The sequence below is a fragment of the Hydra vulgaris genome, chromosome 06 (genome assembly GCF_038396675.1).
Source record: "Hydra vulgaris chromosome 06, alternate assembly HydraT2T_AEP".
Classification (NCBI taxonomy): Eukaryota; Metazoa; Cnidaria; class Hydrozoa; order Anthoathecata; family Hydridae; genus Hydra; species Hydra vulgaris.
This window is the reverse complement of record NC_088925.1, coordinates 46,173,544-46,199,185: the sequence shown is the minus strand read 5'-3', so window position 1 is coordinate 46,199,185 and position 25,642 is coordinate 46,173,544. Positions and strand designations below refer to the sequence as shown.

General features: G+C 27.4%; 1 protein-coding gene across 3 annotated transcripts in view; it reads left to right on the top strand.

Moving 5' to 3' along the window:
* The window catches only part of LOC100213341 (spectrin beta chain, non-erythrocytic 1), a 56,904-nt gene extending 49,625 nt beyond the window's left edge, over positions 1-7,279 (top strand). For all 3 annotated transcript variants that reach the window (XM_065800292.1, XM_065800290.1, XM_065800291.1), the window contains 10 exons: positions 3,961-4,140; positions 4,250-4,494; positions 4,575-4,783; positions 4,870-4,961; positions 5,115-5,295; positions 5,775-5,893; positions 5,974-6,043; positions 6,220-6,307; positions 6,397-6,472; positions 6,934-7,279. In XM_065800292.1, the coding sequence (XP_065656364.1) occupies positions 3,961-4,140; positions 4,250-4,494; positions 4,575-4,783; positions 4,870-4,961; positions 5,115-5,295; positions 5,775-5,893; positions 5,974-6,043; positions 6,220-6,307; positions 6,397-6,472; positions 6,934-7,278 (1,605 nt within the window). In that variant the 3' untranslated portion in view covers position 7,279. The remainder of the gene's footprint in view (positions 1-3,960; positions 4,141-4,249; positions 4,495-4,574; positions 4,784-4,869; positions 4,962-5,114; positions 5,296-5,774; positions 5,894-5,973; positions 6,044-6,219; positions 6,308-6,396; positions 6,473-6,933) is intronic.
* The last annotated feature ends 18,363 nt before the right edge of the window (positions 7,280-25,642 follow it).

Here is a 25,642-nt window from a genome sequence, read left to right as displayed (position 1 = left end):
GAACTAACAAAGCTCTGAAAAGAAGTCTATTATTTACAATTTTTCAATTTCAGAAAAGTTTATCTGTTTTCTAGTTGGTAAAATCATAGTCTTTGTGATTTATAAATTTTTTTGATTATTTATTATCTATGTTTGTACAATTTGTTTATTTAAGTATATACTTATTATTTGTATTTATTAATATTAATATTTTTATTTATTCATACTAGCAAATAAAAACCTTTTGTACCTTATTTTAATTTTGTACAATTTTGTTGATTGCTGTTACTGATTTGATGTAAACAGAATACCTGATTACTCATAAATCAACTATGATCAAATAAAAATAAGAATTCAAGTTTTTCACAATAATTAAGTGGAAGCATGGATGTAAATTCTTCAGAAGTGCTTACTTTTATAGATATCCTGAAAGGTCTGTTAATATTGATAGGTGTGTAATAAAAAAATCATATTTAAAAATGTCAGAAATACTATTTACATTACTTTAATTTTTAAGGAGACTGATTTCTTTAAGAGAACTTTGTACGATTGATATGTACAATTAATTGAATTGCTTCTTCAACAGTTAAGAAGATCTAATGTGAATTTCTGGTGGTAATAAAGAAGATATCATTGGTACAAAAAATAGAATCAGCCTAGAATAAGTTTTATGATATTTTTATTGAGAAGATAGAAAAGACCTAGAAAACTGTTTCTACCCGGACAATTAAATTAGATCATTAGACTTTACATCTTGTAAATGTTAAATTATTTAATGTAGTAAGGAGTTCTCAAATCAAATAGTTGTCTAGATTCTGAACATATTCAGTGTACTCGCCTGAGGGAGACAAAGATCCATGAAAAAGATATATCCTATATAACTGTAGATCTTAAAAAAGTTGTTAGAGCTAAGAGGACAGTAATGACTAAAACAAAGAATTTTGAAGAAAAGAAAATTCAAAATTAACCTATCAATGGTATATTTGCTAATGGAAGAATGAATTCATGTAACAAAAATCATTTAACAATGAGGTTTCATCAAAGGGTAGTAAAACAGTATCAAGGTAAGAGTAAAAGAAAAACTTCTGTTACTTCTGAATTAGATGGTCACTTTATTACATGTTTTACACCTGTGAAGACAATACCTCTAAATAAGCCTGCTAAACAAGTAGCTTTGATCTGTCAATGCCTTATTTAGCTTTGATCTGTCGATGAGTTATTTTATCTTAGACACGAAAAACATTAGAATTGAACTATACTTGACTGAGATATAGTTTTTTGAATCATGAATTTTAACAAAATACAATCTGATAACTTCCAAAAAAATAAGATACTGGTAGGAAAAAAAAAATTTTTTATTTAAAAAAAGATAGATTTTATTTTGTATAAACTTTGTATTTTCTATTCACTTAGTATAAACACAGAGTGAAATTTATAAAATTAACATAGAATGTGAAATAAAACTTTCAAGAAATAAAACTTTCAAGAAAAGAGTGAAAAAATAACAAATGACTTAAAAGCTTTAATCTAAATTTCTAAAAGAAATTATTTGCTTGAAAACATTAAGTTTACCCAGTGTTTAACCAAATTTAACCAATGTTTGAGTCAACGGATTTAACATGTATACTTTGTTTAATTTTTTTTGTACTATACTCAAAAGGTTCAACAAGAATAAGAAATGCGGAGTTTAAACATGTTACTGGGATTATTTCTGAATGTTGAAGATCAAAAATTATGAAACATTTAAAAAAACTTTAGTGAAAACTGAACAATGCCCAATTGTACTATTGGGCGCTGTTTTACTCACAAAAGTTCTTGTATTATTTTAATATAATACATAAACATTATTTATTTTTTTTTAGATAAAAAAAAAAACAGATTAAATAAATTATTTTTCTACTTTCTATTTTTAAAAAATTTGGATTTAAATTTATTTTATTATATTTAAATTAAATTTATTACTAAAAATTAATAAATTTAAATTTATTTTGTTAAATTTAATTAATTTTTTTTTTAATATTAAACGTTCTTTTTAGAATTTTTTTTTAATTTTTAAAATTTCCAATCATTTAAAGTTAATTTTAGTTTTTTATGTTTGTTTTACATTCAACCATTTTTTTATCTATAGTTTGATTTTTTTATTCATTTATATTTTATTCATTAATTTTTTATTTATTATTATTTATAGTTTCAAGTCAAATTTTTTCATTCTGTTACGTAAGTGCTTATATATAAAAGTGCTTAATTTTTTTTTTTCATTCTCTTTTATATGAACACAACATGTCTCGGAGGTTTAGGATTTCTTTAAAAAATTCACCCTTGAGCAAATTGCAATAATGTTGTGTTAAATATGTTTTAAGTATAAGTTTTTTAAATTAAGGAAATTTTTTTTTCAAACAACATATTTAATTTTTTATTGAAAATTTTTTTATAACAATATTGTTTAATTTAAAGATATTTAATAAATATTTTGTAAAAATAAGAACTTTAAATGATTTTTAATGTGGTTTTAAATTAAATTTAATTTTAATGCGGTACTATAAAACATGCAACTGACTTAGTTATCTTTTAACAATGTAAATAATGGATATTGAGTAAAGTTTCATTTTCATGCCTTAAGCTTTTCCGTTATGTAATGAAATCTCTTACAAGGCCTATATATTTAATATATATATATATATATATTAAATATAAAAAACTTTATAGTACTAACCAGCAATTGCATCATTATTGTAAATAATGAATTTTTTTTTAAACAAATTGACTTCTAACTAAGCTCTTAAAAAGTTGGAATAAACAGTTAATAGTAATTGAGATACTGATTTATATAAAAAATCATAGCACTGTCATATTGCACTGTCATATTTCACTGTCATATTGCATTGTCATATTGTACTGTCAAAAATCATATTGCACTTGTCTTTATGATGCTGACAAATTAAAAATCTCATTATCACTCTCACTAGCCTTTAGATATTGTTTTGATGTATTTCGAGACATTTGCAAGATAAAAAAATTCATAATTTTTTTTGATATTTGAAAGCAGAATAATCCTTACTGAGCACTTATTATTTAAGTTTGGAGTTATTTTACTAAGCACTTATTATTTAAGTTCAGAGTTATTTTACTAAGCACTTATTTAAGTTCGGAGTTAAATTACTTAGCACTTATTAACAAAAACTAAGCTAACAGAAAGCAAAGAACAGAGTTAAAGGACAAGAGAAAGACAGAAGAGTTAATAAGCTGTATATTATATGAATTAGGAAAACATAAAAACAAGAAAGAACTCTAAAGCATTTATATGGTAGGCAATATGTTAGATAAATAAAAGTTTTTGGGCCTTGTCTAATGGAGAAATTATTAAAAGAATCAGCTCAATTATAACAACAGTACTCTATTTTCAAGGACAAAGGTTATAGAGGTAGATTCAGAATTGAATCAGTAGTAAGAAACTTACAGACATGGTAAAGAGAGACAACCTTAGCTGACTTGGATAGACAAACAAATTCTTACTTTGCAATGGATTGTATGTGGTTTTTCTTTAAATTCAGCAGTGAAAGATAATCTGAGAAACCAGCCACTATGAGCCCCTGCAAGCTTTCTCAGAAGAGAGATCAAATTCAAGATATTGCTGTGAACCCCAAGCCATTTTAAACTACTAAAATGCTGAGTTTTTTTTAAGAATTGAAATTTATTTAGTACACATTTTGATCAATGAGGGGACAAAAAATTAAGTGCTATTGTGATTGAAGCTGAGTATGCTGAGCATGAAAATGAGTATTTAAAAAAAAAAGAGTAAGATATATTAATGGAGTAAGAATAATCTAAACAAAGTAAAATATTTCCTTTAATAAATAAAAATAAACTTTGGAATCACCATCATGAATCAAATCAAAATATTTTTTATCCACAAAGAAAATTTTTTTACTTATGTTTATTTTTACGAGAAAATTTTTATATTTTCTTTTTTTTTTTTTCCAGCTTTTAGTTGCAGGTCATGAATACCACAGATTTTTTCATATAGCTAAAGAAACATTGAGCTTGATAGATGAAAAAGAAAAAACAATCACAGAGGATTTAGGAAGGGACCAGCAGTCTGTTTACACACTTCAAAGATATCATAAAGCATTTGAATCTGATCTTAAGCCTTTAGGGCTGCAAGTAATAAATTTTAACTTTTTTATAAAGATATAATTTTTATGAATTTTATCTGTTAAATGATTGTTGCTGTTTATTTAAATGATGGTTAAACAAGTCTTATAATTAACAGGTTGAAGGTATTCATGTTTTTGCTTCAAAATTAAAGCTGAGCTATGCTGGTAACCCCCACAACATGATTATTGATAAAGAAACCGAAGTTGTAAAAGCTTGGCAAAATTTGCTACAGCGTGTCAGTGTTCGTGGATTAAGGCTTGAGCAGTCAAATGTGTACCAAGAGTGGTTGATGCAAGTCCAAGATCTTTTACTTTGGATTCAAGACATTAGAATGCAGATAGAATCTGATGATAAACCAAAGTAAGATTAGTTTGTATGTTAGTTATATAAAGTTTAATATATATTAGTTTTTGATATCTCAATTGTATTACTTTTATTAGGGACATACCAGATTGTGACCACATCATGAGCATTCATCAGGGACGCAAATCAGAAATGGATACAAAAGAGGAAAAGTTCAATAATGTTTTTAAAGTAGCAAATGAACTCTCTGAATTTTTTTATATAAAAGAAAAGGTTGAAAATGTGCGTGAGAAAAAAGCAACGCTTGAAGAAGAATGGGATGTTCATTGGGAAGATCTCCAATTAAGTATGCAATTTTTGTTTTTAATGTTTTTAAAACATTTTTTATTACAGTTTTTTTAGATGATCTTTTTTTAAATATTTCTTTTTAAGCATCTGAGGTTATGCAATTTGCAAGAGAAGCTCACTTAGCCGAAGAATGGATTATTCAAAATGGTCACTTTATTTCTGGAAAAGAGTTTGATGTATGTTTGTTTATAAATAGTTTTTGTTTTTGCAAATAATTTTTTAACAGTGCATCAACATAAGATAATGTATGTTAATATAAGATGTGTTTATTAATACTTCATCAACAGTAGACAGTAAAATAAATGGTGTAAATGATTTTTTCCTCACAGGGTTTATCAGTGGACGAAATAATGAAACTTATTGAAAAACATTCAAACTTTGAACATTTACTATCTAATCAACAGGAGCGTTTTCATGCCTTAGAACGTCTAACAACATTTGAATTAAGAAATGCCAGACAAAAGCAGGTTGAAGCTGCTAAAAGAGAAAAAGAAGAAAAAGAACGAATTGGTTTTTCTTTTTTCTATTTTTTTTTTCTTTTTTCTATTTTTTTTATTATTTATCATTTCATTTATAAAATTTCTGATTTTTGTCATTCCAAATAGAAATTTGTGCAATTAACTAATGATGCAATAAGTTAATTTAATGATGCAATAAGTTAATCTAGAGATAGAAAGATATTTGTTGATACCGATGGTTATTTTTCCTGTATTTCTTAGCATTGAATTACATCTCATTAAAGATATTTTTTTCTAATGTTTAAAAAATTTTATGACAATTAGAAACGCTTTTTTGCTCATGTTACAAATTAATATTTTTAAAAAATATTTTTTGTGTCTGTTTTTACAAAGTTTTTTCATCAAACTATAATATATTAAAATATAATACTTTATTAAACTTTAATATTATATAATATATTAGATATAAAAAAGTTTAAATGTTTTTAGAAATAGACATTTTTAGAATTTAAATAGTTTTAATAATCTTAGAGCGAGAACTTGCAGAAATTAAACAGTTGGAACTTGAAGCTCAAAGGATAAGAGAGCAAAACGAAAGAACTGTTCAAGAAGAAGATATCCTTATACAGGAAGTTTCAGTCCCAATAACGGTTTCTAATTAGTTGATAGCTTTATATAAGTGATTTGTGTTATAGTTTTTTAGTTTTATTACTATCCTTATTGTTTTTAGGAATCAACTCCTCTATCATCACCATCTCAGGTGTCACCTCATCCCGTTGTTAATGAAAATGATAATACAAGTATAAGCTTTGTTTTATTATTTTATTTTAAAAGAAATTCTTTTTTGTGGTGATGATGATGATGTTGGTGATGATAATAGTGATGATGTTAATGATGGTGGTAAGGATGGTGATAAAGAATTTTTTAATTATAAATATTTACATTATATAAATGTATTTTTATATTTGTTGTTAAGATAAAATGAATGGAAATGAGATAAAAATGAAGGGTTTAATTTTAAGAAAACCCACTAAGGAAGCTCAAAATAAAAAAGCACACCAAAGGTAGAAAATATTCTTTTGAATAAAAGTAAATTTTAAATATAGATTTAGTATACTTTGCTACAAAGTTTTTAACTTTACAATTTTTTAAGGATTTGGAAGGAGTACTATGCAATCTTGAAAAACTATTATTTATTTTTTTACAAGGATGAGCAAGATGCTTTGCAGGTTTTATTATTATTAATTATTTTTTAATTATATTAAAAAAAAGACTTTTTTTTAATTGTTTATGTTAATTAACAATAATAAGGAATATTATATGAAATATAATATTCCTTATAATAATAAGTTAATTTGAAAAATTAAAAGTAAAAATTAGTAATAAAATTAAGCTTTTTTAATTTGAAATTTTTTTTTCCTTACGAAGAATTCTCAAGTTATTAAACCGTTATACCAGTGAAATATCATTTTCCTAGTGTGATTAACAAATACAATTTTTATAGTGTGATTAACAAAGATCGCATTATAAGACAAGTTTTATAATGCGATCAACGACATTTTTTTGCGCTTTACAATTAAATACCATGTGAAACTTCCCTTAAGCATTGTCTCAGACATTTTCCTGTAATTTTATGCTGGTTGCTAACTCTTTTTTAATAACTTTAATAACGCTAACTTTTCTTTTGTAGGGTGTTAATTTGCAATCCGAGTTCAATCTGAGCGAGAGTCAGGTAGAAGTGGCTTCAGATTACCACAAGAAAAAATATACGTTCCGAATAAAACTATCAAATGGATTCGAGTATTTAATAAATGCGAAGTCCGTTGACGAAATGTCACTTTGGATACAAAATATAAGAGGAAATACAATTGACACTAGTATAACCAATGAAGATCCTAGAAAAAGGCTGACAATGATAAATAGTCCACAAATCTCTTCAATTCCTAATCAACAAGACGAAGTTCAAAAGAAAGAAAAGGAAAAAAAGAGGAGTAGCACTTCATTATTTAAAATAAGAAAAGCTGGAAAACCGTGAACCTTTTGGCTTTGTTTTTCCGCTGAGCAAAACCTTTATAGCTTTTTTTCGCGATTTTCTGCTAAAATTTAATGCAAAAAAAAAAAAGAGTTAGAAACACTGTATTAAAAGTGAATTACAATCATTTCCATTTCTTTTGTGAATTAATTTCCCCCCTCATATTTATTTTATATAAAATTAAATGATATTATATATACATATATATATATATATATATATATATATATATATATATATATATATATATATATATATATATATATATATATATATATATATATACATAAATACATGCATACATATATATGTGTGTATGTATATTTAATTGTAAATATGAATATATATATTTTTATATATATGTACACATATATATGTGTGTGCGTATTAAAGGAATTATGTATTTTAATGTTTTTAAGATATATATTTCTTGTTATGAAAAGAGCACGAGTTTTGTTAAGAGAGTATTTTATATCAAACAAGTTAAAGAAAAAAAGTTTTTGTAATTGAAGTTCTTAGATTTTATATCAAAGAGAGTTACTGCAAATTAAAAAGGTTCTTCTAAACATCTAATTATAATTTTGGTTTTTGTACGAATAATAGTTTTTGATCAATATCTTCAATGTTTTCATTCCTTCACTAAACTTTTTTATCAAATATGTTTACGCAGCCCTAGTCACAAATTCTATGATATAATATGTTGATATATACTATATAGCAATATATAAATTATATAATAATGATTATATATAGTCTAGGAGCCAGCCACTTTTTTTTACCCCATTTTTATTAAAAAGTTTGACACCTTAGATGTAATATTAAAGTTGCACTGACTAAGATACAGTTTGTCAGCACTTGTCTGCCATATTGGAGGTGTTTGGTGCTCAGGAACCCTAAAATTTGACCTGAAAGGGCTATTATTTTACCCAAAAAGTATCAGTGCTAAAACTTCACAAATTGAAACAGAATTTCAAATTATTAAAAAAATTTGTTTAAAGTCAGACATCTCCCCCCCCCCCCCATCTCCCCTTTAAGCTGTATTAATTTACCCAAAATTATTAGAGATCAAGTTTATACAAATGTTTTCTTTATCATAATTGTACTCAAACAACCTGAATCTAACATAGGTTTCCGGGTCTTAATTAAGTCAGACCCCCTCGTATACTGAATAGATCATATACTGAATTTAATATGATATTATATCATTATATGATATTATATTATTGTACAAAAAGTTTTAAAGTAACTTGCGGTTTGGTTTTAATATCATTTGTAAAGTTCTGATCATTTTAGTTTAGAATATTAGGTTTTAGATTTAAACAGCGTAAATTTTTTAAGTTATTTCCCCTTAGAAGGGTGATTCTAATCGGCGGAAAGCTTTTTTTGTTAAATTTTTCAGTTTTGTACTACATATTGTGAATCATATCAGATTCGTGTAAACAAAAGTGTGTAAACAGAAAATGCTAATAAATTTTCCCTAAGACCATTCAAACCACATAGGTACTTCCAGCACAAATAAACCAAAAACAATCAAATGGCAATATACCATATTAAAAACCCTTTTAAAATAAAATAAAACATAATAGAGTTTTCAAAAAACTCTAACGTTGTCATAGATACTTCATTCGAATTTTGTTAACCAATTTAAAGTGTAAGAAAATGAAACAACCCGCGCAACTTAAAATCATAACTAAAAATCAAGTATATTTGAAAGTAGAAAAAAACATATATATATCGCCTGCAAAAATGTAAAGATTTAAACATGTGGTGAAGGATATAAGAAATTCTATGAATAATAATAAAAGACGAAAATTGTGTCTGTGAAAATTAAAATAAAGCCGAGTAATGAACGTACGATAATATAGCACAAAAGCTCCTTGATAACAGCAACAAAATGAAAATCAGCGGATAAATCATACACCAAAGAATATTGTAATAAGATCAACTAAATACTAAAATAAGACCAGATAAATTTAAGCCAAATGAGTGGTTAAAAAATTATTTTGGGTGATAAAGCAATAATATTAGTCGTCATATAAAAACGATGTAAGAAGCGGGAAAAATATTGTTTAAAAAGTAAAGTCTTCTCTACGGTCCGAATTAAAGGTAACTTTGAGACCATATCTAAATCGAAGTTTCCGAAAAAGTGAAGTTTTCTCTACGGTCCGAATTAAATGTAATTTTGAGACCATAACAAAAACAACAACAAAAAGACGTCCATCAACAAAACATGTCGAAAGCCGCTAGTCAAAAAAAAAAAAAAAAAAAAATCGCTCTCATATATTTTTATATGAATCCTAAAATGAAAAAACAATCACACATGATAACAACGTATACATAACATACAAATCTGCATTTAACCTTCCAACCACTTACTATATATTAAAAGAAAATATTACCTAAATAAGAATGAGTTCAAACAAAGATAGTTTATCTTATAAAAGAACAAAAAGCATGAAAACGATGTAAAAAGGCTATATGTGCATAAGGGTGTATAGGTGTAATGTGTAGGTCCGTGCTGTTTATGTCGTTCAGTAGAGTCTTGTGTTGTTAGTAACCAGCGTAAAAGATTTATCCCTAAACTACACCAAGCCAGCCCTGTCATACTCCAGAAAACCATGATGGATTAAACACCTATGCATGGATTTATAACTGACTTATGACTAGAAAACTCGCCCATGCGTCTTCCAGAGACAAACAACTTCTTCCGCGGTGACAGTAATTGTGATTTGGAAAATAGTCGTGCTCGATGACCGTAACACTAACCCTTACGGGCTAGGCCCAATATTATTTATAAACTTTGGCATATATATAATTCTGACATATATAAAATTCGCCGAATGGTCACACACGAGCAGTGAACGCCTGAGGGAAGAAATGAAGTACATTAGAATAGAGGAGAATTATTTTTCAAACAAAGCATATTTTGACAGTTGTCAAGACAAAAATAAAGATTAATAGAGGAATATTTAAAATATAAATAAGACAGACAATGCACCTAAACAGTACTAACAATAATAATAATAATAAAAAAAAAAAAATAAAAATAAATTGTTATATAAATAATAATATGAACTAAGTTAAACAAAAAATATATCACCAAACAAAAAATAAATAAAACAAAAAATACATTGAAAAATAAAAAATATGCATACAACAATGAAAGGCCTCAGAATGGAAAAAAAACATTAATGCCAATGTGTGAACATAATTTGTGTAGTGATTAAGTAATAAACATCTCCTCAGAGTCGCGTCTATTATTACTGGCGTTTCGATGAGGATCAGCACTTATAACTAGTTTATCCCGTCAGACAAACGTCATCGCCACTTATGCTTTACCCCGATACAGATACAAGTAGCCAATAAGTTATTTCCCCTTAGAAGGGTGATTCTAATCGGCGGAAAGCTTTTTTTGTTAAATTTTTCAGTTTTGTACTACATAGATGTGAATCATGTGGAATAAAATTATTTTGCCCCATTTCGATATACCTTTTACTTTTACCATTTTCAAATATAAAATATAGATATACAAAAATAATAATTTAACAAAACACGCAATACTCCAAATTATCCGCATTATTGCTGGATCTTTTGAGAAATCCTAATATATGTTGGGAGTTTTCATTGACTTATCAAGCCTTTGATATAATTGATCAAAAATTTCTATATAAAAAATTAGATTACTATGAAATTGAAAGAAACGTTTTAATGCTACTCAAATGTTTTGAGTAGCATTAAAATTTTTACTATTAATCAACTGTAAACAGTTTGTTAATAGTAATTCGACTATATCTTCAAATTTATTAGATTTAACTTGTGGAATCCCTCAGGGCTCTATGCTAGAATCCCTTCTCTTTCTTATTTACATTAATAATCTTATGTTTACTGATAATACTAATTTCTTTTTAATTCATCAATGCATAACAACATTGTTTTAAAATATGAATATCGAGTTAACAAAAATTTGTGACTGGTTTAAAATGAATAAGTTGAGTCCTAATGTTGATAAAACAAATTAGACACTTTTTCATCTAACTTCTACAAATAAATTGCTGCCTGATGAAATGTCCGTTCTTTTTACAGACATAATGCAAATAAAAAGAAAAAAATATACTAATTTTTAGGTGTCTATGTTGATGAAAATCTTAACTAGAAATATTACAGAATTTTTGTGCAAAAAAGTTGCTAAAAGTATAGGAATAATGTATAAAGCAAGAAATAATTTAAATAATTGCATTTTAACACTACTATATTTCTCTTTTATCCATTGCTATATAAATTCTGCTAACATTTCCTGGGGTAATACCAATAAATTTAAACTGTTACCACTTTATCGTCAGCAGAAGTATATTGCTCGTCTAATCAAACTTTAAAGATAGATTTGCTCATGCCAACCCTCTCTTATTTGAAATGAACATTAATATTTATCAGCTGAATATTTTTAACGTACTTTGTTTTATGTACAAGCATAAAACTAACTCGTCTTCTATTTCTTTTCATAATCTGTATACCTTAAAAGATAAAAGCAAATACAACTAAAGAAATTATATATATATATATATATATATATATATATATATATATATATATATATATATATATATATATTAACTTTATATTTCGCTGTTAAAATAAGTTACAGATGAGTTTTACATGGTAAATATCAATAAATAAAATATTTTAAAAACAGACGGGGACTCAAAGAAGATATGGATGATGTAATATCACCTTACCAACATCTCAATCTTTTCATAGAGCCCCTTAACATAATAAAATATTGTCAAAAAGAGTTATAAAAACCCATTAAGAATATAAAAGTAATAAAATAAAAAAATAAGAAATAAACCAAAGATATAATAAGAAAGCAAATTATTTTTACAATTACAATGATATTTTGCAATTACTATATTTCAAATTTAGGCATTTAAAGATTTAGAAATAAATATAAACATATGCACAAAGATTTAATAATTAATACATTAAAAGACACATATATTATTAGTAACTACTAAGAATAATAAGTAAAATTCATTTGAATAAATTTACCAAATTTTTTTGGAATTATAGTTCCGTAAAATTGAAAATGCGTTTTTTTTTTCTAGAAACTTAAATAAGTTTAATGATTTTACCATATTTGCATTATTTTTTTGAAAAGAACTCCATAACTTAGGTCTTCGATATGCTCTATTGAATATTCTGTGTATTTATTTAATTTTCTTGGCAGTTTGAAGGAATTTCATTGATTTGTTCTTAAGAAATACTTTTCATTTACATTTTTCTCAAACTTACAAACAAAATTAGCTAGAGTTAGGTTATTAATATAATTGTACATAAAAATTAAGTGCTGATAAAAATTTATTTCGTATACATTCATAATTTTTATATTTCTCATTAAGGGTTTAGTATGGTCCCCTTTTTTTTCCCTGTAAATAATTCTACACACATGTTTTTGCAAACTGAGTATTTTTTAAGTTTTGTTGGTTGTGTACTACCCCATGTAATATTTGCATAGTTATATAAAACAATGAATTAAAGAAAAGTATATTAACTTTAGACAAACTGTATTTACAATTGGACAAACTCGGTACATCAGATAAATGGTTTTACTAACTTTTGATTATAAATATTTAATATGGCCATATTCCAACAATTGTATCAAAAAACTTATATGCAGACATGACGGACAAATAAGATAAATGACTGGAATTTATCTTGGCAATAATGATAATTAATACTTGTTGACAATAATTTATCTTGGCTTCCCCATATATGGGGAAGCCAAGATAAATTATTGTCAACAAGTATTTCTAAAAACTTTGTATAGCCTTGCTTTTTTATTTGTATACTATTTAAAAATAGGTCTGGTATTTTAAGGGGAAAATTTTCTTCAAAGTATACTTCGTTTTTTCAACATTTAATGAGAGTTTATTCGCCATAAACCAGTCATTTATCTTATTTGTTCGCCATGTCTGCATATAAGTTGTTTGATACTATTGTTGGAAAGAAATAGGTTTGTGTCATCTGCAAACATAATTGGGTTTAACTTTACTGATGCATTATTCAAGTCATTTACATAAACTAAGAATAAGAGAGGACCAAGTATCGGTCATTGCAGTACTACGCACGGGAATTTAAGTGTTCCGTATTCTTATTTAGAAATATTGTTTTCTATCAGTGAGATAACTTTTAATCAAATAGTAGACCTTATTAGTTACTCCGTAATGCTTCAACTTTTTTAACAAAATGATAAACAGTGTCAAAAGCTTTTGAGAGATCAATAAATATACCTTTAAATGGCTTTAACGAAATTTATTTCGTTAAAGCCATTTACTTGATCAACTAATTCAATACAAGCATGTTCAGTTGAATGATTTTTCTGAAATCCATATTGTTTTGAATAAAAAAAATTGTTTTTAGTAAAACGAATAAAGATTCTGTAAATTATACATTCAAACATTTTTAAAAATACAGAAGGCACTGATATAGGCCTGTTGTTGGAAACGTTAGAATAATCATCATTTTTATAAATTAGAAATACTTTTGCTAATTTTAGTACATCAGTACCCTTTGATCTAAAGAAAGTTCTACTATATAAAACAACGCTTTACAAATACTTTTTTTATTTGCAATAAGTATATTACGGGTATATCATCAAATCCCGGTGATTTATTCTTTTTTAAAGAGGAAAAAGCCGTTTCAAATTCTTTTAATGTTAAGTCAAAATCATTTAATGTTGTGTCATTTGATGATTTTTAAAAGAATTAAGGATTGGTGACAAGGTTGGTGTAACTTTCTAAGCAAGATCAAGTCCAACATTTGTAAAATATTTATCAAACTCCTCAGATATTTGGTTAGGGCATAAAATATTACCATTTTTGATATTGATTCTTTTTTGGTAGCAAAGAAGTTCTATTTTTCCCTATTAAATCATTCATTACTGACTTTTTTTTGTATCTAACTTACATTTAGTAATATGTTTGCTGTAATATATTTTTTAGTTTTTTTAAGAAGATTGATATATAAGAAATTTATTGAATAATTTTTGTTTGGTTTTAGAGCATTTTATTAGTGTTTTATCCATCCATGGATTAGCAAGTGTTTTTGTTTTTTATTTTATTACTTCATTTGGAGGTGTGCCATGCTAGACAAGAATAAAATGAGGATAGAAAACTAGAAAAGAATAATTTCAGAATAGAATGTTTTATGATAGAAATAAAGAAACCTTACTAGAAAAGAATTTTTACAAAAGAATATTTTTTGGCAGAAATTTTGAAAAGAAACTTGAAATACTTTCTAAGAAAGAACATTTTTTAATAAACGTAAACAACTTGCTTGGAAAGAATTTTATTTAATAAATGCGAAAAACTTGCTAGGAAAGAATTTTATTTAATAAATCTAAAAAACTTGCTACGACAGAATTTTATTTCATTAATCCAAAAAAACTTGCTAAGACAGAATTACCATTTATAATAAAAGTGAATCACTGATGAATGATTCAGAAATTTCAGATAATCTTTATTATTTCACAAAGATTTTTTTAGAATTAGATTATACTTATAATCTATAATGACGATTAAATGTTTCTTCAAATCAAAAAATTTACACCATTCAAAAATATATTTAGAATAAATATTTTGAAGGGTTTTATGCAGTAAACTAATTTAATAAAAAAATGCAACTAAGATTTGTGCAAATAGAATATTATATAGTAAATTCATTTTAAAATGAATTTTTCTGATCGAACCAAAATTAATGCGATTATAATTATTTAACATTTATTCAATTAAAAATCATAACTGTAATTACCAAATTGCGCGCAAATTCTTTCTTAAAATTTCTTTGCAAGCACGTTTTTAAAATTTCTTTTCTAAATTTCTTTGCTAGTACGTTTTTCCAATTTTCTTTTCTAGAAAGAAAATAACTTTTACTTGTGCGATTTCTATCCTAAAAAAGTCTTTGCTAGCAAGTTTTTCATTTTTCTTTGCCAGAAAGGATATATGTATTTCTTTCTTCTTTTCTATCCTTCAATTATTCTATCCTAAAAAGTAATCATGTTTTTTTCTATCATAGCAAGAATTTTCATGTTTCTTTCCTAGAAAGGCTTTCCTGAATTCTTGTCTAGAACCGGCCACCCATTTGGACACGCTTCATTAAAAATCTCTTGAAATTTGTTTAAAAATAAATTACACGCTTCATTTGCATTTTTGTAAACGTCATTGACTTTTGTAAACGTCAATCCAATTTTCTCTATATCATTTGTGAGATTTTGTATTAATAGTTGAAAGGTTACATTTTTTTAAGCCTAAAATTTAATTCAACAAAATTTTTATCAAACTAATTTTGGCCAAGTATTTTATTTCGAGGAGCTTTTCTTTGGAACCGAATAGTTATGAAAAACTTTGATTTTCCTTTCAAATGGAATTACCCTTTATTCAGAAAAAAAACTAAAAGAAATCATCTTATTTATCGGAAACACATTTTTATATTCTTAGCACTTTTATGTCAAATGAATACTCAATGTATATTTTATATAACATATAATAGTATATCGGATTTTCATCTTATGTTTTTATGAAAATAGTATTTTAGAAAGTAATTTTTAGGTAAACTTAACAAGTTTTTTTTATATATTCTTACGAGATTGTAGATTCAATTTTCTAAGTCTTTCAGATGTCTCATGCTGGAAGCCTATTTTGTTGCTTTGCGTTGAATAGACTTAACCAAGGTTTTATCAGTTTTTAAATAAGAAGCCCAAAAGACCATGTATATTAATGGTGTGGTCTAATAAAGACTTTATATAACTTGAGAGCCACATTTTCATCAATGAAAGTGAATGTCTTTTTGCATACCAAGAATTTATAAGCATTTTGAAACAACTATTCAAAAATGTGTGCTCCACTTGACGTTACATGAAATAATGACTCCTAAATTACGCATTTTAGTAGAGCTTTTTTGGCATTGATTTATTATACCTTTTTATTTTGTTTCCCATTTAATATCGAAATATATTAATTTTAACATAATAGTCTGTTTTGAGGTAGAGAATCAACGCTTTGGCGAAATCGAGATTACATCAATAAACTGGTGAAATGTTATAAAAGATGAAATAGTACGATCTAAGCTACCTAAATTATTTTCTAACACTGAAGCCTTATTAAAAGATTTCTTAGTACCGATAGATAATTGCATTCACTCGGATGAGTTATCTAAAGAGTTACTATTTGATGAGTTCGAAAAAGCCTTTAAAACACTAAAAAAATAAAACAGTTGGACCGGACGAAATCAACAGTAACATAATTTTAGATTGCTTTGAATAAATAAAATGTATTCTTTTTAAAGTCTTTAAATCATCAATCGAACAAGGAGTCTTTACTGATCAATTGAAAATTGCTAAAGTTATTCCACTATTCAAGGATGGTGACAAATCTGACATTACTAATTAACGCCTACCTTGGCTTTAAAAAGAATAACTCAACTGAGCATGCAGTTATTCAGTTGGTATGTAAAATTTCCAATTCTTTTGAAAAATTTCAATTCGCATTAGGAATTTTTATCGATCTTTCAAAAGTATTTGATACTGTCGATTATGATATTTTGCTTTATAAACTTAATTATTACGGAATAAATGAAAGAGTAATTAAATGGCTTCAAAGTTATTTATCTAACAGAAAATAATTTGTTTCTTGTAATGAACTTAATCTTAAACAGTTTTTAAATGTTTCCTGTGGTGTTCCGCAAGGTTCCATCTTAGGCTCTCTTTTTTTTTTAATATATATCAGCGATTTGCATAAAGCATCAAATCTTCTATGTATTATGTTTGCTGATGGCACAAATTTATTTCTCTCTAACAGTAACATCTATCTACAATTCTCCATGGTGAACAAAGAACTTCAAAACATATCTAAATGGTTTAAAACTAACAAATTAACATTAAATGTAAGCAAAAGAAAATGGATTTTTTTCCACCCGCTCTCCAAAAAACGTTCTCTTTCCTCAAATCTACCAAAAATTCTTATTTACCATATTGAAATAAAATAAGATTCTGTAACTGAATACCTGGGGGTTTTCATTGACGAGAACATCACATGGAAACATCATATTAACTATGTCTGCTCGAAAGTTTCAAAAAGTATCGGAATTTTATATAAGACGCGTACTCATTTAGATATAAATAATTTAACTAAACTTAATTACCCTTTTATTCACAGTTATGAAAGTTATGGAGTTATTGCCTGGGCTAGCACTGATCAAAGCAAGTTACAATGTCTCTATCGCCGTCAGAAACATGCGATCCGTTTAATTAATTCTGCGGATCGGTTTGCACATTCCTCAATATTTTTTAATCAAATAAAAATCCTTGATATATATAAACTAACCTTGATATATATAAACTAAACGTATATAAAAATTTATCTTTTGTTTATATGTGAAAGTATGATTTATCTTCTTTAATTTTTCATGTATGTTCAAGTTTTGTTTTATACTTGTATACAATTTATTTTCATTTATCTAAGTACGATTAATTGTTTTTATGTTACTTTTTACGTACTCTTATTGTAAAAAGGCAATTTTTGAATATTTTACGTACTCTCTTTTGTAAAAGGCTTCTGACGATAAGATCATTGTGATCTTCTTTTAGAAGCCTTGTTTGTATTTGAAAAATATGTAATTTATATATATTACGTCAAATGTAAACAAAACATTTAAAAAAAATAAAAATAAAATAATAATATCAAGTCTCTATTAGACTATTCAAGCTTAATTTATGGTAAAGAAATTTATAGTAATGTTCAGATATAGAAAAACCCAAGTTGTCATTATAAGTTCATTCAGGTTAGTATCACTTTTTTAACGATGGAAATTATTCAGAGCGATGTTAATATTATTTCATTTTTATGTGCTCTTTTTGCTTTAAATATTTCAGCTTTTACGGAACGATTAAGAAGATAGCATTTTATATTAAGTTTATTATTTTTCCATTTAGTTGAGCAGTTGATATACCAAGCGGATTGTTTTGCTCGGATTAGGTTTTTAATATGCGGAGTAACCCAAGGATCATATTTTTTCATTGTTTTATTAATCTTGGGGATAAAATATTTGCAAACAGTACAATTGCTAGAAATTAATAAATTAAACATTTAATCCGCGGTTTTATTCAGAAATAAAATATTCCAGTTGATTGATGCAATAAAGTTTGATATTAAATCTTTTTTTTTTTTTTTGGTAGTTATTTTAGGTGCTCCCAGAAGTCCTCACGGTCTTATCACAGAGCACCGCGGGAGAGCATTTAACAAGAAGTTCACGCCTCCTTTCGAACCAATGTCGCTTGTTGGGCTAGAGCTGGCATCGAACCTCAGACCTCTGGGTTCTGAGCCAGAGCTCTGACCACTGCGCCACAGCTGCTCATCGTAATCACTTTTGCTGTAACTAAACAACTGAGGTTCACTTTCGGGAAACAGTTTTGAAATCCCTCAATTGATACTAAAGCCGCCCTTAGTATTTTTACCTAATATAGCATTAAGAAAAAATTTTAAGATAGAGTTACTGCTGTTGGTAAATAACAAGTCCAACATATGGTTTGAGCAACCGTTGGGTGTCTGGACGTAGGAAATGTGATATGCTAAAGTTACTGACAATGAAACAGTCATCATAGGGCTTTCTAATTAACCTATGAGCTAATTTGAAGGATTCATCGATATGTTATATTAAATTAACATCATTTAGTCTATTTTAAACCTAGATAAATAGGTGTTTATTGTTAACTTATACAAATACCAACACTTGTTTGAGAAAAGTTTTATAGAACTAATTAACTTCATGAGAGATAAATACATCAGTAATAAAGATAGCTCCACTGCCACCTCGACGTCTGTCTTAGCAATCTTTTTTTAAACCAACTTATTGTTTTAATAAAATAGCTTTACTTTGCTTTAAAACCTTAGGACATCATACTTACCACTTAACTAAATTGCATATTTATTAGTTAATACAGTTTGTTTTAATTTTTTAGATATAAATAAATAAAAAGCTCTATTATCACTATTTGAAGTATTAGTCGAGATTATTATTAAAGCTAAAAAACTAGTCTGAAAATGAGTTTGTAGTTTTTAGCTACATAAAAATAGCAAAAATTGCTAATGTTGCTATGTTTATATATATGCATTTTATTTTTATGAATGACAACTTTTATAAAAAAAATTTGAAAAAGTTGGCTTGTGTCCCTATGTGCATTCCCTGGTAAAATAGTCAGTAGCGGCTGCGAGCCCTGCGGGCCCTTTGCTACGCTATTGACTATTTTACCAGTGCCTATCAAACAAAACGTACCATTTATTACGAGAAAAATGTTTCGGGAGAACAAATAGTAAAGTCAGACTAACAGGCATGGCAGCAGGGAGTGCAACGGGAAAAAAATTACCTATGTTTGTTATTGGAAAATCTAAAAGCCGACGATGTTTTAAGCAAATTAAAGAATTTCCTTGCACTTATAAAAATCAGCTAAAAAGTTGAATGACCGTAGACCTTTTTACAGAATGGATAAAGAAGCTTTTTTTTATTTAGGTGCCCCAAGAAGTCCTTACGGTCTTATCACAGAGTACCGCGGATGAGCATTTAATTGCAAGTTCACGTCTCCTTCCTAATTAATTTCACAAAACTTGCCCAGTGGTAGGGTTTGAACCACTGATCCTTTGTTCTGAGGCAAGTGCGCTACCACTGCGCCTCGACTGCTCAGTTTGATGGATGGACCTCGAATTTATGGATGGACTGAACAGTTATCCTGGTGGATAACTGTTCTGTCCGTCCATAAATTCAAGGGCTAAGCAATATCAACCTAAATTTCTTTCTCTTGACACCACATCTGTTCTTCAGCCCATAGATCGAGGTGTAATACAAAGTCTTAAAGCTCATTATCGTCACAAAACTGTACGTTTGTGTATCTAGGCTGTCAATAATAATTAACCCCTGCCAAATATTTCTATACTTCAAGCAATAAAAATCATGTTTCTTCATGGAATTCTGTGTCGAAGAAAACAGCCATCAACTACTTTAAAAAAGGTGGTATTAGCAAAATAAACAAGAGTATTGAAGAGGCTGATGATGATCATCATTTTTTTTTGCGTAAAGCTTTCGTCGAGATAAGACGCTCTTTTTCTTTAGAAAAAAATGGCTAAAAGTTTAACAATCACGCAAGTGAAAGAGCTATTAGAAGCCTATGAAAATACTTTATTAAAAATCTTTGGAGAGAAAATTGACAAATTGGAAGGAAAAGTAGATCAATTAAAAAATGAAAATATATCACTAAAAAATGAAATTGCTTTAATAAACAACGGGATGAATTTTCAAAACGAACTATACGAAAAAACCATAAAGGAAACGAACGAACTTAATGAAAAACTAAAAAATCATATCAAAGAAAGTGAAAAAAAAATTTCAAGCGAACTTTTTATCGACAAAATTGCTGAATTAGAAGATCGTAGCAGGAGAAATAACTTGAGGTTTGAAGGTTTTGAAGAAAAAGAAAACGAATCATGGGAAGAAAGCGAGTCGAAAGTAAAATGTTTTACTAAAGAAAAGTTAAATATAAAACAAGACATACAAATAGAAAGAGCCCACAGAACTGGGAAACAAAAAGAGTCTGGACAAAAAAAGCGACGAACAATAGTTGTAAAGTTCCTTAACTATAAAGATAAAGAAAAAATATTAGATCATTACAAGCGACTAAAGCTTTGGAATGAACGAATATATCTCAACGACGACTACAGCGAAAGAACGATTGAAAAAAGAAAAATACTCTTTGCAAAAGCCAAAGAATTAAGATCCTCAGGTAAGTATGCAAAAGTAGTCTATAACAAACTGATAACACGCGATTAATAATATCAATAACGAAAAGAAATTCTTTAAACCTGTGCACATGAAAAAATAATTATAAAAATGAATGACTTTCAATCGCTAACCTATAATTTTTACGAAAAATACATTATATCAGATGAAAACGCAGACCCAGATGTAAATTTTTTTAGTGATATATAGGGGAGATGGGGGGGGGGGGGCATTGATCGCCGGGGCAGTATGATCTTTTGGCTTTTACTAGAAGTGAGGTTGCAATTTAATTAACCATTATGCTTCCCTAATTGATTATTCGTAATATTTTTTCATAAGGTTATCAGCGTCAAAAAAAATAAAGAAAATATTGTTTTTCGTCATACAAAGTGATTTTTTTAAATCGTACTATAATTCAAATATATTTTTATTTAGATGTCTGTATGGGTTAACAACAATTTTATTTTAAATTTGTAAGTGTTAGGTGTATAATATAATATATAATTTTTATTTGGCTGCAATTTATACAGTAGATATTGCTATCAATATGTTACCTATACCTATTGGGGTACATTGATCTTTGACTATGCGGGGCCCATTGATCGGAGGATCAAAGTGCCCCATAGAAGACGAAGTGCCCCATGTTTTTGTTTATAAGCAATACAGTTAAACGAATGGAATTGTATTTATAATTAAAAAAAAAAACTATATATAAACAAACAATAGCTTTTAGCATTTCATTTTTTAAATCTACTTATGTTATAAGCTAGTAATAATAATACTATTATTTTATAATATCAAAAGAATAATATTTAACATAATAATTAAAAAATATTTAACATAATATTATTATGTTAAATATTAGCATTTATTAAAAACATATGTTTTTATTGATATATTTTTTTACAGATCTTGAAATGGTTAGAAATAGAATTAAAAAAACAAATAAAGTTGCTATACCAAGTGAAACAATGAAAGTAGCTGTTAATAAAGTTTTAGAAGGAACACAACTGAATGTTGTAGCACGTCAGTTTAACATAGATAGAATGACTTTAAAAAGATATTGTCGTAAAAAGAGGCTTAATCCAAATGAAGCTTTCAAGCCTAACTACAACAATAGACAAGTTTTTACAGCAGAAGATGAAAAAAGTTTATCAAGTTATTTACTAATTGCATCAAAAATGAACTATGGCCTTTCAACTAGGTCAACGCGATTATTGGCATATGAATTTGCTTTAAAAAACAATAAGATATGCCCATCATCATGGATCAAAAATAAAATTGCAGGCATTGATTGGTTGCAAGATTTTATGAAAAGACAACCAGAGTTGTCTCTACGAACACCTGAAGCAACGAGCTTCGCTCGATCAACAGCTTTTAACAAACACACTGTAAGAGAGTTTTTTCAAAATCTTAAAACGGTAAGAAATCGATATAAATATAATCCTGACTGTATATATAATGTTGATGAAACTGGTTTAACAACCGTTCAAAAGCCGGTAAAGGTTTTAGCTGGTAGAGGAAGCAAACAAGTTGGAAGAATCACATCTGCAGAACGAGGAACATTGGTAACTGCATGTTGTGCCTCTAATGCTATTGGAAATTCCATTCCTCCATTATTTATTTTTCCTAGGGTAAAGTTTCATGATTACATGATTAAGGAAGGACCTCCTGGATGTGTGGGATTTGCAAATCCTTCTGGTTGGATGAACTCAGAAATTTTCATAGAATGGATTAAACATTTTGTTAAATATTCAAACTGTTCTCAGGAATCTCCAGTTTTGTTACTTCTCGACAGTCATGAAAGTCATATTTCTGTTAAAGGCTTGGAGCTTGCAATTCAACACGGAATTACAATGATAAGTTTTCCTCCCCATTGCAGCCATAAATTGCAGCCATTAGATAGAACTGTTTTTGGACCATTGAAAAGGTTTTACAATTCTGCATGTGATAATTGGATGGTTTCAAACCCAAGACCAATGACCATTTATGATATTGTTTCAATAGTCCGAGAACCGTATACAAAAGCTTTCTCACCATCTAATATACAGACAGGATTTAGAGTAGCTGGCATTGAGCCATTCAATTCTGAAATTTTCAAAGATGACGAATATTTACCATTATCAGTTACAGATAGAGCTGCTCCAGATACAGTTACTATCACTCCTGTCAACAACATGGAATCTGAAATGATACCAGCACATGTTAGTCACATAGAGTCTGAAATAACTATAGTAAATATTGAAACAAGTATTTTAAACAAAGTGTCAACAAGTGTTGCTTCTATAATCTCACCTGAGGTTTTAAAACCTTACCCAAAAGCATCTGCCAGAAAAAAAAATGTTAAAAGTAGGCAGTTAAAAACAAGGATCTTGACTGATACTCCTGTCAGAAATGAAATTCGTTTGTCAAAAGAAAAGAAAATTTTGAAGCAAACCAAAAATCAACAAAAAGTCTCCACAAAAGATAAGATAGAAACTAAGAATTTAGGAATTGCTTAGGAATAAAAAACAATGTAAACCAAAAGTTGCTTCACAACTTGACTTTCACAAATGATGAAATATTCTTAATCAAAATATTGTACTTTTAACAAGTTTTGTAAACTTAAAAGTTGTATTCTTATTTCAGTCTTTATATTTCAGTTCTTATAAATTTCAAGTTGTTGTAAAGTTTTAAACGTATATAAAGCGGGTAGTTTATAGCTGCTGTGATTTATACATTTTTTAATTAAAAATTAGACTAGTGGGTTTAACCGCTATATTTAAAAAATAATTAAAAAATTTAGATGTATTATATGTTATACAATATTACCCTTTGACTAAATTATTTACAAGATTTAGTTATAGAAGTGTTAAACGTTTAGATAATATTACGCATATAAGATCAATGTGCCCCAAGTCGGAGATCATAGTACCCCATAGTTTGGGGTACATTGATCTTTTGAGAGGGTTGTTTAAAAGTTAAAATTATTCATGTTTATCATTTTTTTTAAATCAAAATATTTATATATTCCAAAAGCCAGATAGTTCTACATGTGTTTCGTAGTTAATAAGTTTTTACATCTCTTTCAGGTTCTGCGCAATTTTCAAAACACTGCTACGGCGATCAATGCGCCCATATCTCCCCTACACTGACAGTTTATATCATTACCCCAGCACCATTAAAGAATTTCTTTTTAAAAATATAAATGATATAAACAGTGAAAAAATCAGAATCCTCCACATTAATATAAGGAGTTTAAGCAAAAATAATGAAAACTTTCGGCATTTTCTAGAAGAAACTGAAAACATTTTTAATATTATATGTGTTACGGAAACTTGGTGCTCTACTTACGAACTTGAAAATAATTCTAATTTTCATCTTAAAAATTTTGAATTAGTCTCATTAGAAAGACAAACAAATAAACGCGGTGGAGGAGTTTTGATATAGGTTAAAGAAAACTTTGCGTATAAAGTTAGAAGCGATTTGAGCGTTTCTGACGAAGATAAAGAGATCGCAACAATTAAATTAATTATTAACAAAGGAAAAAACATACTTATAAACAGCTGCTATAGGCCACCTGACGGCGCGTGCGAAAATTTTAGCTCTTATTTGCAACATAATATAGTTCACGCTGGTATCAACGAAAGAAAAAAAAACTTTATAATTGGGGATTTTAATATGGACTGTTTTATTTATAACGATGACAAAAAAGTGAGAAGTTTCTATGATGAAATTTTTTTAGCAGGCGCAGTTCCCCTAATCAATCATCCAACTAGAGTAACTAAGAATTCTGCTACCCTCATTGACAATATTTTTACTACAGACATCTTTAATAACTCCATTCAAAAAGGTATCATAAAAACTGATTTATCGGACCACTTCCCTATTTTCCTAACCTTTAACACAACATTATCTAATGAAATTAAACAAAATAGAACTGTAAAAAAACGTATTTACAACGACAAAAAAATAGATGATTTTAAGCATCAACTATCATTACTTCACTGGGGGCATATCAACTTTAATGAAGATGCAAGTAGTATTTATAATAAATTCTTCGAAACATTCTACTTAGTATATGACGCAAACTTTCCAGTATGTGAAAAATTAATAAGTCATAAAACCTTTAACAGTCCTTGGATTACAAAAGGCTTAAAAAAATCTTCAAAAATAAAGCAAAAGTTGTATATAAAATATTTAAAGACTAAATCTTCCGCAAATGAAAAAATATATAAAAATTATAAAAATTTATTTGAAAAAATTCGTAAAAATCTAAAAAAAATTATTATTCTAATCTGATCAATAAATTTAAAAATAACTCAACGCGCACCTGGAAAATAATAAAAGAAATAACGGGAAAATCAAAAAATCACTTAAGTTCTTTACCACAAACTATAAAATTTGATGACGTAAATATAAGTGATCCGAACAAAATTGCATACATTTTTAACAAATTTTTTACTGAAATTGGAACCCATCTCTCTAAAAAAATTCCTACGACCGAGAGTTCGTTTGAAGACTACTTGTGTCCTATAAATAAATCTTATTATAACAATGAGTGTTCTTC